The sequence below is a fragment of the Anser anser genome (assembly GCF_964211835.1).
Source record: "Anser anser genome assembly, chromosome: 8".
Classification (NCBI taxonomy): Eukaryota; Metazoa; Chordata; class Aves; order Anseriformes; family Anatidae; genus Anser; species Anser anser.
Window position 1 is genome coordinate 6539625 of NC_139728.1, and position 17699 is coordinate 6557323.

Sequence of the window (17699 nt, forward strand, 5' to 3'; positions counted from 1 at the left end):
CGAGCCTCCCCCGGCTGGGCACGGTTAATTCCCGAGGGGTGCTTCCCTTCTGCCCCGTCAGCTAGCGTTAGGGACACGCTGCGGCCGCTCCTCCGGAGGAGGCCGGGCGTTCCTAAAGCGTTTTCTGCTCAGCGTGTTGATGCTGCCTGAGCGCTTCTTACCTAAAGGGACACCAAAAAGTTCGTTGCTAGCATCGAACGTGACTTCTCCGTTTCCGAAGGGCCTGTGGGAGATCACGGGAAATCTACTTCAGCGTCCCCAGGTCCCCCCCCGGCTGCAGGTTGGCACCGCGGAGCCCGGAGGCTGCAGCGCGGAGGCCGCCGGCTCCGGCTGCTTCTCTCGGCAAGGGGAGAAAAAAGCCCACAAAGAGCACAACGGGGAACCTAAAATCCAACCCCACCACTTCATCCCCGCTGGATCCATTTGCATTAGCGCTCGGGCCCTCAACGCGGTGTCCCCTTGCGGGGCGCCTTCACCTCCCTGCGCCGCAGCGCGCCGGGGAGGCTGGGCGAGGCGCCGTGCCCGCAGCACCCGAGCTCCACGGCAGGAGGTCTGGGGGCTCCCCTCCCTTCCGGCACACCTTGGCACGGGTTTCCCGGGCCGCCGAGGGTGACAGGGGACGTGTGGCCGCGGGGACCCGCGCAGGGACCGCGCCCGCTGAGCGCCGCGGCCCCGGGGCGGCCTCGCCCGGCTCCGGCCTCGCCCCCGGCCCCGCGGCCAGCCCGGCGATTTGCCGGGTCACCGGCACCGCGCTCCTCTCGGCCGCGGGCGGCGGGCTGAAGCCCCTTACAGCGTGAACGACCTTGCGCTTGGTCGGCAGGGTCTGGGGCGACGGCTACGTGCAAATTAATTATCGACCGGCGATAATTAGCAAAGGAAGGGGAGGGCGCCGGGCAGCGCTGCCTGGGGTCGCGCCGTGCCGCCGGTGCCAAAGTCGGGGGAAGAGCGGCGGCAGGACCGCGACCCCGGGCCGGGGGAGGGGGGGCAAGACGGGTCTGTTCCTAAAGCCTAACGCTATTTCGTGCTCTGCTGGCTGGCGGTGGAGTGCGGTGCTGTTCCCGCTCAGCCCCCTCGCTTTGTGAAGCCTGCGCCTGGTCCAACCAATCTGGACACAAAGAAAGAAAATTTTCGTGGGGTTACATCCGTCGGCGGCGGTATGGAATTAGCCGATGTTCTCAGCATTGAAATGATTGCGTTTCCTAAAAACAGAAATTAAAAAAGCCCGGTATTGTTTAAAATTCCACCTCGGTGTCCGGAGCAGCATCCTCTCCCACCTCCCCCTTTCTCCTGCCCCTCGCCCCTCGCCTGTAGCCCGGAGCCGAGCAAATGCCGCTCAGCCGGGGCAGGGAAAGCCCGGCACGACCGGCATCGAACGGAAAAAGGGAAAAGCCCGGCGCGCTTGTACCCCCCGTAAGTGTAACGCACGGAAATTAAGCCTCGCATTCAGCCTCTGGAAGAGACGGTGCTCAACTGAGAAACCATTAGGCGCTTGGCAGGGTAAGCCCGGGCGCATCCCCACGGCCAGGCGCTGGGGTAACCCAAACCCATCGCACCGCCGGGAGGGAGCAGGAGAGGCAGGTTATTGTCTGACACGAAAGTGTGCGCACCGAGGAGGACCTCAGCATTGTTAGCTCCTCGCTTGGCTCGTATTAACCTCAGCCGCACTCGCACTCCGCTTGTAATTAAGCCGCTGGAAATGACCGTGTTGTGCCGCTTTTGGAGAGCGCACCCGTAAAGGCTAGCCTCGCAGCCAGGTGAGAGGAGCCATTCCATGGCAAGGAAAGAGAAATATAAAAAAGAAAAAGAAAAAAAAAATAAAGAGCGCGGGCTCCTTTTTATTAAACCGAATTGCTCAGTCTTCCCAGGCTGCTATTTTTCTAGATTAAAACACACACGCACCAAATGTTGTCTGCGAATACACCTGGGGAAACGACCATTCTGTGGTGTTTAAAGGGAAAAAAAAAAAAAAAAAAGAAAGCACCGCGCCGAAGAAACACCCCGCAAATGACATCCGTGAGGTCGAAATAGCTGCTTTGCTAGCACAGGCTCATGCAGGATCTTACCTTGAGACCTTAGAAGCTTCTTCCAAAATTGTACCCTCCTTAATGAGTGATGAGGGATGGCTTTTGGATGGAGAAGAGAGGCGATGATCTAGCCAGTAGATGGAGGTTGTTCCTTGTTCCTAGCAGAGGATCCCTATGTTAATTAAAATAAACAAGCTGCTTGGTGGAGGTTTTTCCCCTCTCCCTCTCCCTCTCCCTCTCCCCCGCTACACAGCCTCTAATGCAGAATTGACGTGAATTTCTAACCTCTGACCCTTCGCCAGCGCACGCTTATACCTGCCTTTTATTTTCTGTTGGCTTCAAAATATTTCTCCAAACAAACCAAACAAACAAACGAAAAAAGAGAGAGAACGAGCAGAAAGAGGACTAAATCCCACCTCTCAGTTTGGGCTGCCTCGCTGGATTCTCTTGATTAGCTGTCTCAGCTCCTCAGTAATCAGGTGAGGTGTTAATGGGGAGCTGGTTGTAAATAAAACTAATAAAGCAAAGAACATATTAGGAAATTAAAAAAAGGCGAGGACTGGGAGCCTGCTAAAAATCTTGCAGGGAGCGGAGCCTTTCCCCATCGTGTCGTTTTTTTCGTTCTGTTATTATTCACAGCTGAGAGCAAACCCCGTGTTGTTGCCATCTCTCCACATTTCTTTTTTTTCTCTTTTTTTTTTTTTCTTTCAAATCGTACCGAACCAGCCATGGACTGTATCAACCCTTCCCACTTTCATAAAAAGCCTCTCAAACGGAGTCGCTAAACAGCAAACTTCAGGCTGATCTGATGTGATATGATATACGGATTCACGGAGCAACCTCGCTTTGCCAAACCCGATGAAACTGCGAGTTGTCATGCAACACCACGCAGTCAAACCTGGGATAATTGAAAAAAGGGAACCCAATTTAACCCATTAGAATAAAACCCGATGCCAAGATGAATCGGAATCACGGCTCGGGAGGTGCCACTGCTGCTGACAAGTGATGCGCCGCCGAGGTGCGGGCTCGGGAGCCGCCGTCGGGGCCGGACTCGCCCTGCCCCGGGGGCTACCAGCCGCTGCCCCAGCGGGCCCGGGCTCCCGCAGGGCTCTGCAGCCCCCCGACACCTCCACATCTCCCCCCTGAGCCCTGTGCCCGTCGGCTCGGCGCGGCCGGCTTGGCGACCCGTCCAGAGCGAAGGGCAAAGCAGGCGAGGGAGGGATGCTCCTCGGAGCTGGGCACGGAGCGGAGAGCCGGCCAGGGGTACGGGGGGAGCCGCTCACCTCCGGCCCCCCGGGGCCTCGCAGCAGCCCCGGCCCTTTCCTTCTCTCCTCCCCGAGCTCCCCGGGGGCGGCTTCCCCCGGCCACCGGCCCCGCGGGGGGAACGGGAGGAGGAGGAGGAAGAGGAGGAGGAAGGCGCGGGGCTCGTCGTGAGCCACCTGCTGCTGCCCCCCGCCGCCCTCACGCCTCGTTTCGTCCCTGCTGCCCCCCGGCAACGGGACCGGAGCCGGCATCGCCAAGTCCCCGCCGCCCGGGGCACCGCAGCCCGCAAGCACCCGCGGGGAGCCGGCTGCTGAAACGCCGGCAGCGGACCTCGGCTCTGGAGCGTGCTGCTCTCCCGTCCGAGGGGTGTTAGTACACAAACGAAACCCGCCTGGATGTTTTCTGTTACCAGAAGGCTGCGCTGACGTTCAAATGATCCGAACCTCAGCATCTGGGAGCCCGCACGAGCATCTTTTCGGAACGGGCTTCGCTCGGGCCATTTCGGTCAACCAAAGCTGAGGGAGGATCGAAACGGGACAGCGAGCAACCGACTGGAGTTGCCAGCCCAAGCGAAACCGGCTGCTGCTCCACGTGAGAGTATACACACATGGAAAAAAAAAAAAAAAACAACCACCTTTCCGATCCTAGCAGCCCCCCGGGGACACTCGGGACGGGGGGAGATACAGGGAAAAGGAGCTAGCGAAAGGAGGGCGGAGGAGCCGCAGGTAAGGTCCCCCCGAGGTGCTCGGCACCTCCCGGGTGCTCGGAGCCCCCGCAGCACGCCTTGCACTTCGTGCAGCGTTTGCAGACGGAATTCCTGCGTCGTTCCGAGGCTTTTAGGGACTCGGGCACCAAACGGGCCGCTGTGCAATCAGCTGCAGAGGACCTAAATTAGTCGGACCCCGGGGGAAGCCGGTGAGCCTCCCTCTCCCCAGCGCCGAGCGCGGCTCAGCCCCCGGGGGCGGATTTCCCCGGGCGCCGCCCGCCTCCAGCGGAGGGCACAGCGCGCAGCACACAGCAGCTCCAAACAACACAGCAGCATCGCACAGCATCGCACAGCATCGCACAGCATCGCACAGCATCGCACAGCACAGTGTCGCCGTCCCCTGATCCCCCGCCAAAATAACCCGAACTCCTGGACCTACCCAAATGAGCATTTCGTAAACGCCGCGGTGCATACAAGTGATGTTAAATACAACCGAGGCATAAACCTACTTTCTCAGCTTCTTTTAGCTGAGATACGATAAATTAATCGTATTACCAGATTACAGTCTGATAACTGATAAACCCTGTTACTTGTAGCACAAAAGGGAGAGGGTGATCAATAATGCTGCGTCTAAAACACACATGCACACATGGTTCAGTTTGTGCTTTATTACAATTAAAATGCGTTCACTGGGAGCCAGCATCAGGTACAACGAACACCAGTGTTCCGGCGGTGGAAGGTACAAAGAACTGAGGTGCTTGGGTTTCTCAGCAGCTCTTGCAGAATGCAAAGACATAAGGAGTCACACACACACACAAAAAAAAAAGAGTTGAAGCGCTTCTTTTTGGATTGGTCTTTTGCGTTAACTTGCTCATATGGACACTGCAGAAGAAATGAAACAAGCCGTTATTGCGTTACATAGTAATCAGTATGGAAAAGCCCAACCACCCTGCTTATGGCTAACAGGAATTGTTAATGATATATAAATCATTTGATCTATTGTGCCCTCCAGACTAAAAGGAAAATAATGGCAACCCCAAGCAAATGGTCCTAATTAGTGTCCAAGAAACCACTTCCTAAATGTATCCTTCCAACTCATTCCAGTTTGACTGTCCAGAACAATCTTTTGTTGTTAAACTTTTTTATTTTGTGTGTAACTGCAAAAATGCTCTGCATACCGGAGCTCCTAAAATAGCTCATCTCAGAGCACAGCACAGCACTAAGAGCAGAAGGGGGGACAATATGATCCCACACTCTCCGTATCGCCTGTAAATATGTCCTGATCACTTGAAACTCCCCCCCCCCCCCCAAAGCCTTGCCTCCTGACAGCCTCCTTAGAGATGTACCAAAAGAGACTTCATTTAAAAAAAAAAAAAAAAAAAAAAAAGCCTTTGCCACTCAGGCAGCAACACAAGCTTTAAAAAGGAAAAGCTAAAGACAGACCCAGAACTAAGTTGTGCATGTTTGAACTATGCAACACATGCTCTCACCCCCTCGTTCCACTGCTTTCAAGTGTGATCCTTAAGTTAAATACACCGTGGCTATCCCCACATATACCACACTTTATGTGGTACTCCTGTGAAGATTCAGGCACCAGCTGGAGGAGTAACAAGAGATCGGTCACTGGATTACTCTGGCCTTGACCTTGTCTCCACTGAAAGCAACAAAGCTTTTGCTGTTCACTCCCATGGATGGACTGTTTCTTGGACGTATCAAATACAAACTACTATTTCTTCTTAGATGAAGTGCCAGATCCTATTACTTAACGAAATTCACCCACTGTTCCACCAAATCCGACATCTTTTGTCACTTCTCAGTCCAATCACAAAACACGATTTTTAAAGTTTTAAACACAGTTCCGAAGAGCTGAACCACCTCTGAGACAAAACCCATCGTGGTTATGTTATCTCGTCTCGTTGAAGAGGGGACGCTTGCTGGAAGCAGGCTTTCTGACATGCTGGTTCTTTTCCTAGCCAGGACGGACTTGCCAAAGGGAACAGAACTTCTGTAAACTGACAGTCAGTTACATAACTCCCGTGCACTGCTCTTCGTGCTATTTCCAAGAGATAATGTTAATGGGAAATGCTGCAATATTTTATTTTAACTTTAAGAAAATCCGTCCACGACCTTCCCTGAACTTAAAATGTCCTTGACTCGTTCGGAGTCACGGCAAAACACAGACGTGTTGCCAAACTCTTGCAGCCCCTGCACAAATGGCTCCACCGAGCCGCAGAGACAACATGCATGCTGACGCTGGAAGGCAAGGTTTCGTACTCACGTCTGCACGCAGAGCCGCAGCATTTACCTCTCTGCAAGCCGGCGGCTTCGGTGAGCACTAAATAACCAGTAACTGGATCCACCTAGGTCTGCTGGCCAGCCTCAACGCAAAAACAGCCTCAGCTCTGAGGAGTCGTCGTCTCTCTGAGGTTCCATGCTGCAGGCGGGTTTGACGCTACCTTCTTAAAACGCATCCTAAATGAAACAGGCTTGATTGCTGATTCACGATTGCGTTCATAAAGCAATTATATCGTGCTACTCACGGATGTAACAAACGCAGCGACGGGGACAAGCTGCAGTTACCGTTTTAGCACTCCCTCGGCGCCAGCCCGCTCCCCCTGAGGCACCTCCGGCAGCGCCTCCACCCCTCCGCGCCCCCAGGCCGCCGGCAGCCGCTCGGGGCCGCGCTGCGGCGGCGCAGCGGGGCTCAGCGGCAGCTTCTCGGGAGGCAGCGAGGCCTCCACAGCGCCCCTCACCCGGGCCGGGCTGCCCGGGGGGTCCCCACCGCTGGGGGCACGGACCCGAGGCCGCCCCAGGCTCGGCGGGGCCGGGCAGGGCCTACCCGGGCCGGGCCGGTGCCCTGGCGGCCCGGAGCTGCGGCAGCGCCCGGCCTGCGTCCCCCTGTGCTGCCTCCCCGCCGCGCCGCGGTGCTGCTGAGGTGACAGGCTCCTGCCTGCCGGCCCTGCGGCTCAGCCCTCCGGCCCCTGCCCGCAAACTTTTTGCCCAGCCTTCTCCAGGTGTCCATTTTCTCTGCCGTGGCCTCGCGGTGGCCCAGCTCCCTCCCCGGTCCCTCTCCCGTTGCCTCTTGCAGGCTGGCGCTCACCTCTTTGCTCCGTTTTCTTCTTTGGCCATCCCAAACCTGTATCAGAGAACCCTGGCATAGAGCAGTTCAGAAGAAAAAAAAAAAAAACAGATAAAGTCGTGTTTTACCCTGAATTTGGGTACTTTGCTACTGAAATGCAGTCATCAGGGAACTGAGCACACTTTATCAGCAGGTATAGCAGGATATATGCATACATGCAAAATAAGGTTTGTTGCACTTTACAACTTTGCCAAATTCAGGTGTTTTCCTTATGTGGCCTAATCCTACTAGGGCAACATGGAGCTCCTTGCGTGTTATTTCCCTACCAAGCGTGTTGCTGCTGCAGGGCAGGGGACACAAGTGGTTCTTGAAGTTACTGGAACTACTAACATGAACACAACAATTTATTTATTTATTTAGTTAGTTAGTTATTTTTCTTTTTCCATAGCCTTATCTACTTATCAAAAAAGACTATATCTTTATTGGCTAAAATTTTGCAAAATATTTGCCCGCAAACAACAAGGAGCCTGGAAAACAGAAACTTAATTTATTAAAAGTGGCGCGGTTCTAAGGAGTTGAAGACAAAGGATATGCAGGGCAGCTTTAAAGACAGTGAGATACTAGCTCCACCTATGATTTTATGAAAATCATATTGTCCAGCAGCAGTCAATAATTCTAAGCAATTCCCTTTAGGATTGAGTAACTGCATTAAACAAAATTTAATTTTACCTATACGATCATATGATGTTCTGTGTGGTGCTTTCCAGAATCCAAAAGCATGTACAAACATTGCAGCTAATCCAGAAGCTTGTTTTCATTCCTAGGACTGCCTTTATTTTTTGGATGTAGGCATCATCAGCCTAGATCATATTTCATACAAATACTCCTTCCACCTGTGGTCGTATCCCATGCAAGAATTCCCTTATCACTCAAATCAAGAAGAACAACGAAGGAAATCAGCAGCCAAAACAATGGTATAATCTTTGTTCAGTTGACATTTACATCTTCATGTGTAAACTACCACTGTGTCTAAGTACCAGCGATCTCACTGAAGTCAATCCCGACATCCCACAATGGAGAAGGGACCTAGTCCACTGCAATGGGCAGCTCCACAGCAGCCCTTTGGGAATCCAGCACTTCCTGATGGCCAAGGAGACGTAGACCCTCCACCAACTTAAAATCTAAACCCTATATACCATATTAATTGAATTATCTGGAAAAAAAAAAAAAGAAAAAAAAGAAAAAAGAAAAAAGAAAGAGGTAGTCAGGATAGGTATTTCAGCCAAGTTTGGATGATGACTGAGAAGGCATCTGATTCAGGGAGTACAGATGGAGTGTTGAATGACAGCTAGAGATTTTGTTCTTGCAGATTGAGTTGGTGGACTATGCAGTTTAGGAGTTCTGACCATAAAAACAATAATTTAAGAAAATCTGTATTTACTAAAACGTCAAAAACTGAAGATCAGTTGGTTTCCCAGCTGAGTAGCCGATTTCACAGGCGGGTGATCTGTATACTGCAGTTAACCAAATGCAATAAAACTAGGCTCATTTTTGCAGATGTTGGTTCCAGTTCTGTAATCCTTGTACGATTTAACTTCAGTAGCAGTTTGACAAAGTCTCATTTTTCAGAGTAAGAAAAAAAAAAACATTTTTTAAATAAAAATGAGCAGTCAGTTTTGTTCATTTATTCCAAATGACCAAACCCCTACTTTCTGAATGAGTAAGAAGGGATTGGCAAGCAAGGCCTGTGTTGGTGCATTTGGCCAGAAATGTCTGCAGGTGGAAGCAAATTGTTTTACTCTCCCAGCATCGCTGGTAACGACGTTCCTGAGAACAGAGCAGGCTTCAAATAAGCAGTGCCGACTTTGGTTGTTACAGATGCGCAGCCCGGTGCATGTGAAAAAAGAAAGCCCTATCAGAGGCTGTGAGCCTCTGGCTGGAAAAATCACGTGTACGACAGTGCTTCCAGGATAAGGGTTTTGAAATGAGGTTCTGCGACTGAATTCAAGCTGGAGTGTCACAACTAGAATTTGAAATATTTATTTCACTGGAACGATATTGCTGAAATTTATTCTCACCTGGCAGTAGCTCCCATTAGCTTTGTGTGGCTGCACATGATGATACGTTGTTGAGGACATCGAAAAGAAGGCCATGCAAAAGGTCATATTAGCTGTTGTGTGTCTTGAGATTGTCAGGCCGTAAACTCTCCGTTGCAGTCTAATGATTCCTCTGAGATGATGGGAAATTTTGAGGAGACTGTGGGGAATTAAATCCTCAAAGCTTTGGTATATACAAAAATACAGGGTTTACATCCGTTGCAGAATGCACTGTCTTTACAGCACGTCTTGGGGGGACTGGGAATGAGCGCCACCTGTCAGGAATAGTGAGCGTCTTCTGCACAATCTCTTTTAGGGCATGTTAATGGAAATACATCTTGATTTGCTACCTGGTACCTCCATACACAACCTCCCAGACCATGCAGAGCGTGTACATGTTTGTCCACAGATCCTCTAATCCCTGAGGAGGTAGGAGGAGGGAATGCCCCATCAGTAAGTAGTGCTAGAAAGGGGTTAGTAAAGTCTTCGGATTTGTACCCTGGGATGCCATTATTTCCCAGTGCTGACAGCACGGGTTGTGCACTCACGAGGTGTGTAGTGTTATCCTGCCATTCGTGCTTGTTTGGGGGCTTCCCTTACACGTGACTTGCAAGCCATAGCACTAAACATTTTTACCTACTGTTCTTGCAGTCCCATTGCTTTCCCCTTGTTTGGCAGCCCTTCCAGATCAGCAGTCCCTAAATAAGGCCATGTTGACATGTTTCACATCGTTCAGCCTTCTTCTTTGGGCTGTTAGGAGCATTTCAACCCTGAGTAATAGGAGTGCTTCCTACGGTTTTGCAATTTGCTTAGTGGAGCCTGTTCCTTTCTACTGGCTGGCACCAATTTTTTTTTTTTTTCCTGTGTTCTGTGGAACATAAATCAGTATTTTTTCAAATCATAGTTACAGACCGAATGCCATCTGTGGCAGACATTTGGAGAATATGCAATGTATCTTATTGAGCATCTTTTAATAGACTCCGTTTTTTGGTATAGACTAACCTTTCTTTGAAGAGAACGAGAAAGTTTTGTGAAGATTTTCAGTGAACTGTCTCATGTTCTTAGCTGTCTGTGCTAGGTAGTACAGCACTGAGCTTAGCAAGGACACTTTTTTTTTTTAAAAAAAAAAAAATCCAGGAAGGAAAATAGCCTTTCACTTGCTATGTGTTTATATATTAAAAAGCACATTATAATGCTAAATGGAGCATATCTACTTTTGGTGAAGAAGCTATGTTGGTACGTGTACCACAGCACGGCATGGTGCTATTGGGGCACCTAAGCACAGTAACAGCAAAGTTATTAATTAGTATATACATCAATCAGTTGATGCATACTTTAGCTTTGTTTAAGATTATCTCTGCTATTATCTGGCTCTGGTTTCTCTACTGGTGTTTCTGACATTACCATCGCACTCTTATCCAGAGAAAATCCTGGCAGTTACACAGTTACGAGAGCTTGATGCTCACCGATGTTGCACGGGAAAGCAACCTTAGCAAAAATGAGTATCAGGTCTAGAATATCAGATCAGGATTTCTAAGTGTACGGGTGTAACCCTTGGGCACACCGCTACGAAAGGCACCCTGTCCAGTGCCAGCAGCACGTTTGCAGGTGAACAGAGCTGGGAGAGGGACACAGTCTGCAGCGCTCGCCACTGTATGGGACACCTCAGGGGGCTGAAGAATTGTCACTGCAGTGTTGAGTTCTCCCCAGCAGTAGCAACCACTGCGGTATTTACAGACAGCAAATAAGAAAAGGAAAGAGCGTAACTGGGAGACTGCCATTGAGTACATGCTTACTCATTGCTGCTCTTTTTTGCTCTCCTTATTTTTTCTCGTGTTATGTAAGTTAGTCTCCCATGTCACTTAAATTAATGTGCATTTATGGTACTTAGCTGTTAATAGGCAAATACCATTTTTAGATCAAAGAGTAGCTAATGAATAAGAAACACTTATTCAACAGTTGCTGACTGCAGTAATTTGCTGTTATGTATTGCATGTGCAGTCACCAACATACAAAATTATAGTATCAATACCAACTAATTGAGATGCTGTATATGGTAGCATTTAATGTGAAAGATGACTTGCTTTAGCCCGTGTTTTCCACTATGATTCATTGCTTTTCTCTAGAACATATGGAGGGATTCCATTGCAGCCCTTTTCTTTGCAAGGGCTAGCATGAGCATAGCAAGGACTTGGCAGATTTGTTTGTGTAAGGATCACAGGAATGTAGAGGACTCCACTTGGGAAAAGTGACTCTTTCCTCTGCTAGTTGGGTGAAGATTCTGTTCTCTAACAGAAAAAAATATATATATATATAACATAATCTTTTAAGACTATTTCTTTACATATTGTAGATGGAAACACAAAGTAAATATTTGGGAATGCTTGTGGGAGACTTAGAGTTATCACATAATTTTAATTCCAGTAAGGAAAAGATGGAGCACTTCATAGGTTTCAAGGACTTTTCTAGAACAATAAATACATAAATAAACTAAACTAATACATTAAACTAATAAAAAATAAAGTAAGCTATTAAACGGTTAATTTGGCCTACTTCAAGTTAGCATTAAACTTTTTATTCTCCTTATCCATGACCTGAAGCATCAGTCAGCACAAACCAATTTTCATCTAACACACGGGCAAATAAAGAATGATACAATTGTATTTACGATTTAAGGGGATTCTGACAGCACCGATTTCGGTCAATCTGGAAATAACATGTAGTGGTGCATATATCAGAGATATAATCCATGTAATCTAGTTCCTGTTGGCTGAAGCTACTCTCTTGGTGTCTATGGAGAGTGTATATGCTTGTCCTCAGATTAGCCCCTGCAGAGGCCGAGGAAAGAAATAGTCTATCACGCCTCTGGACTGAACACTTTAATACCTTCCTTCTGTTGCACCCTATGGACCCTGAGACACTTATTGTTATCAGACGCAGAGTTCATGGAGTAATGCTACGTTTGGATGCTCCAGTAAAAGAGGGAATAACCCAAACCAACAATACAAACCACTTCAGATTTCTGTATGACAAAAGTTCCCAATTAGTTTCATAAAGGCCCTAACGGGGCAAGATGGCGGAGACTTTCCTACAGGCGCTAATGCAGGTAGACAACAATTTCATAAACTCTACAGCGGGAATGCACTGGAGAAAGTGCCAGGAGGATTTTATTCTCTATGTGCATGTATGGGACATCCATCTTCCCCCTGAACAAAGAAGCGAATATAAAATGTTGGCAGCTGTGGAGTGGAAACCATTGTCCAGACCCTGAGGGCACCAACAAGCCTTAATGCCCCGAGCAGCCTCACCTGGGCCCCCGTCACACCTTCGCTGGGCCCAGGACTCTATTTAAGTTCAGCCCAGGGCTCTTAGTCCTTATCTCAGCTATGTGTAGGTCTAGGGGTCCTTGCTGCTGTTCTGGGGCCTGGCTAGGGCTCCTGTTACTACCACCATGTCTTGGCCTTGGGCCTGCTCCATCACCAAGCCATGGCCTCCCTTATTCATGATGAGAATTGGTATCGTTTTGAGGAGTAAGATATGTATATTTGTTCCTCCTTTTCCGGAGGAAAGAACTTGGGATTCAAGTACTGCATAACTATAGTTCATTTCTATAAATGATTAAAACTGTGGGCTGCTTTGTCTTGGGGAAGGTAAAATGGCTGCCTACCACTTCCTGGAGGCTGCTGGGTGACTTACAAAGAAGCTGCTGAACCCAGGCAGAAGTCATTATGGGTGGCATTTGGTATCTCAGTAAAAAAATCCTAAAACTTCTCAGCTGCTGCCTCCAGCAGTAGGCTTAGGTGTGGTAGCACAGTTTGTGTGTATTTCTTCAGTGCTGCAAACAACTTTCTGCTGTGAAAGTGAGTGCCCTAACTCCCTAAAGGGAGTTAGCTCTCCTTTAATGTTTTTAGACCATAAAAGGTTGTTTTCCCATTAATGTAAGTTGGTTGCCCTTGTTCAATCTCTGCTGGCGGTAAGAAGGAGATAGGGGGAAGATGGTTAAAACAGGCCAACTCTTTATGTGTGAGCTGCTGCTGACTGGATGGCACAAATCTATGCTGGGGGCCATGGTGGCTGTGCCCTGTGCCAAGCGGGTTCCTGTGCTGCTCCTTCCCTGCATGGGGATACAGCTGCTGGGCCCCATTAGGGCTGCGTCTGCTCCTGGAGAATCCTTCCCCTAATATATTTGTGCCTGAATACCATGAAGAGTTAAGACTGGTTGCATTTAGATCATTATCAGATATTTATGGATGATACGATGATTAAATACGTAGCTTTCTTCTGAGGGGGATGTCACTCTTGAAGCCAAAGGAATTAAGAAAATAGGTGTGGAGCCTTTCTCATACTACTTTGCTCAGCCCTACACAAACAGCAGTCCAATGCCTCTGTGTAGTCTGCTGTGGAACAGTTTCCTTTCAGCACTTGTTTGTTATGACTTAGCAAGCACTGTAAACAATCCTCTTCATATGATCTAAATGATTAGTGTAAACATTGACAAACAGAATTTTATTGCTTGCACCTGGTAATCGTCTACTAAAGGAAAGTAGAGCTTTTATAGATTTTTTCCCCCCTCAAACTGAAAAGAAAACTTTAGAGGTTTGTTTTACTGTGAGATCTTGAGCCACTGTTGGTGTGAAAGGTTTTTTTTTGAGGTCTACAGACTCCTTTTACTATTTCTCTGGCAGTGCTGGTAATGTTTTCCCATTTGCTCTTGTATATAATTTGTGAGGTCTAACATAGCATCTAAAACTTGTCGCTTCCCTGAATTCTACCCTTGTCTGGCAAGAGCTTTACAGGGCAATTTAATAGTTACAAAAAAAAAAAAAAAAAGGCTCTTAGCTTAGGTAGTCTAGAGCCTTTTCTTTACAACCCATTCAGCCTCTGTTCTGGACCCTTGTCTCCAGAGAGCTTTTCTCCCCTTCCTCATTGCCAACAGGATGATAAGCCACCTGCCTGCCTGGATCAGTGAAATTCACTTAGTTCTCGCTCAGAGGGATCAATATGTGCTAGTGGTGTATGGATTTCATGTGAAAACTGCTTGCTTGATACAGATGCATTTTTTTTTCCTTGGGGTAGTGCTCCAGGGTAGCATCCAGGTATGCATCATGAGCTCTCTTGCTGTCTGTAAATATGGAAAAAATAACCAACATTTTTGTATAGCAATATTATTGTATAACAGGGGAAGAGAAAAGAGGAATCTAATTGCAAAGTGAATATTGTTTTGCTGAGGAGCATAAAGTGCATCTCCTTTATCTACCTTTCTAACTGCCTGTGCCTCATTGTAACAATTTAATAAAGACCTTAGACTCTAGGGAAAGGTTTAAGATCTGGTTTGATTGGATATCAAGGAGCAATATTGCATTTATAACTAATCTCTGGTCTTTCTGCTTTTTTTTTTTTCTGTCAGAAAAAAAGCAACAGAATCAGTTAAATAGTAATTAGTCACTTTATTTCTTATGCTGCTGCAGAAGAAAAGACTGATAAGGGTTAAGATATCTATTTACTTCTGTTTTCCTGGTTAATTATAAATAAAACCTCTATTACCCTCTGTGACTTCTGTAAAATTTCCCTTATCGGGTTTGATTCCAGCTTCTCAAAGGCATCACTCTTGTTGCTGTTAATGGGTTTGAATTGCGGGAGGAAGGGCTGTGCTGCTCAGGGCGCAGCAGTGTGCTGAGGCACTCAGCTTTGCTCTGGAGTTTTAAAGGTTTCATGTATGAATTTTGGATGTCTTCCCTGTCTTCTGGATTCTGGTTCTCTGCCTGTGACAATGTCACTTTTACACAGTGAACCAGTTACAAATAATTCAGTTTTTGAAGATGGTCTTGGCTTCCCCAATGCAGTTTTAACGGCCAAGCACTGTTGTGTGGTTAACGTTTTGATAACGCAAGACTGATCCAAAGTGGTGAGGCAGGTGTTTTACTTTTGTGTTATACAGAGAGTGTGCTTTAATAGAATCCCTGGAGCATTTAAAACATAATATGCACAATTACTTCATGTTTATTAATGATATGCCAATGCTAGCAGACCGAAGTTGTTTGTAGTAATCCTGACTCTGCACATGGACTAAATATTTGAGTCTGAGCTCACAGAAAACCCTGGATTATGCAGGTGTTTCTATTTGTGCTCTCTTTGTGAAAGGTAAATATAGTCTACTCTGAAGTGGGAAGTTTGGTCTGTCATATAATTATGGCTGTAAATATTAGTTGTGACTAAAGCAAATGAGTCAATGAGCTGTTTCATTGTCTTCCTTGGTACTGTGACTGGTCCGTGCCTGTAAAATGATGGCACAGTCAATGCTCTGTGGCTTGTGCTGCTAACTAAGGCTATGCAAAAGCAATTTTTATCATTTACGCCATGGAAAGTGTTACTGCATTACGCTGCTCGTGACAACAGGAAAATATTTCCCAGCAGAAGGCATCCAAATTTGGGGCAAGACTTTGAAATGCTTCTCTTAATTATCTTACATAATTATTGCTTTAACGTGTGGCAGATTGATATGTACCCTACGATGCGCCTTAGAGCTGCACCTGTCTCTAGAGTAAAGGAAAATTGCTTATACACCAAAAGCACAATGGAAAAACTAAAGCAGTAGTCTTAGTCTCAATTTTATTCAAATTGCTTGAAGAATCGTAAGAAAAATACCTGGGTGATATTTTCAGAGGTGAAATATCTTTTGCTGGAAAATGCAGCGTTGGGCTCATGTTGTAGAAGGAGAAAAAGGCTGGTGGTCTCACTGTGTACCTGAGTGTTAGAGCTAAATGTGAGCAGGAGAAATAGAACACCCTTTTTCTTGTTTTGTCTGGTCTTTGTGTATGCCAGGGAATCACCTTCCTAAGCAGTCTCTTCCCTTTCCAGGCAAAGGGAAACCTCTGGTACACGGAGCTGCTTGGAAAACTGCAGTCGAAGCCCTGCTATGCCAAGGGTTTGGAGGGAGTCACTTGTTGGGCTTTGACTGGATTTTCATGTCATACTGGAAAGGTGCTTGAAGAATATGACAGGCCTCAAGAATCTAAAGGACACAAACAGCTTAAAAGATTAAAAATACTCTTGAGTGTGACGTGTGGAAGGACTCGCTCTATACTGAGATACCTGTGTTGTAGGTACCTGTGTCTGAGCTGCCACCTACTCTGCTTGCAGTCAAGTCATTGTGTTCTTCAAGTACAGTTAATCTCTCTAAAACATCTGACTTGCAATGAAGTTATTTATGCTTTTGAAGTGCTTATTTTTCTACGTGGACTGTAGACAGATTCTGGCCCACATAGCTGTGGTCCTGAGATCTGTGGTTCAGGAGATGCACTTCCACCCACCTTGTCTCTCCTATTGTGTGCCAAGCATGCTGACAGCCCGCTAATTTAAGTGCACCGGATGTTTCAAAATATACCACTTTGCTACTGTAATTACAGCTTAACATTAAAACGAAGGCGCTTTGTTCCCTGTGTTTCTAGGTTACTGCTCAGCAGCTATGTTTCAGCTGGACACTTGAGCCTTAGAATGAAAATGTAAATTATCTCAAAATAAGCAACAGCTCCTTAGCAGGTGACATATTCTGCGTATAAGGTTGCTTGGTTATTAGATGTTCATTGGCCTCTTTAATTGGCTTTTTTGTTTGTAGCATGGCAGCGGAAATGTATCTGGAGCATGGGTACAAAGCAGGGGAGCCTGATGGACTGCTGAAGGAAGGGTGTGCTGCCAGTGAAGCACAGGGATGGGGCAATTTGTGGCAGAAGCACAATAATGAATGCTTAAGGCTAGCAGCATGCAGCAAGGAGGAAAAACTGGGTAGGAAGGGAAGATTCATAATGGAAAAAGCAATATGTTAGCCTGTCAAAGTTAGCTTATAAGGAGCGATGTTAAAATACAATGGCAAATACAGCTGCCACAGCGAGGTGTAAGATTTCTTGCTATGTATGGGAGTCTTCCATGCTATGTTGGAACGCTTTGAAAGGCTGGAAATGGTAGCCTGGGTACTGTGTGTGTGCAGGGGTTCCCCTAGGTTGTAGTGGTGGGACTGATACCAGATGGAGGAGTGCGCAGATTTAAATATATACTAATTTCTGGGATGCCTGGGACTTCAGAGCGGTTTGACAATCATACGAGATGAAGACAATGAATCAGCACTAATAGGCTAGTTTTACGTTGGTAAGTCTGCTGACAGTATTGGAATTGATCCTGGATTTTTGTGATGTAAGATCAGACTTAAGAAGAGTTTGTGCTTGAAATTTGGGCTTCCATACTCTGTCAATTTGTATCACAAAGACTACATTATTCAGGCATGAGTTTTCACATTTAATATCATATTACATATGTCCCTTGATGAATAAAGGACTGTAATGTAATTGGGTTCAACCATCAGGTTAAACCCTCAAGAGAACAGAGTTCAAGCTGTTAATAAATTGCTGCAGAATTCCAGCATAATATTGAAGCTTGGTAATTCCATCTGTTGTTTTAATAGAGATAGTGAATGATTACTTAAATATTTCAGAAAACCTCAGCTGAGTAACAACCAGAGATGTAGCGGGATGTGATTA

At 47.2% G+C, this 17699-nt stretch overlaps 1 protein-coding gene across 1 annotated transcript; it reads right to left on the reverse strand.

Annotated features, from left to right (window-relative positions):
* Positions 1-161: 161 nt before the first annotated feature.
* On the reverse strand, positions 162-9210 carry LOC310903205 (uncharacterized protein C1orf53 homolog; the record flags this gene model as incomplete). Its single annotated transcript, XM_083845960.1, has 6 exons — positions 162-1199; positions 2064-2196; positions 2441-4875; positions 5626-5695; positions 6148-6353; positions 9151-9210. 4 exons carry the CDS (start codon positions 9208-9210, stop codon positions 4696-4698), a joined length of 516 nt encoding a protein of 171 aa, XP_083702086.1. The 3' UTR covers positions 162-1199; positions 2064-2196; positions 2441-4695.
* Positions 9211-17699: the final 8489 nt, after the last annotated feature.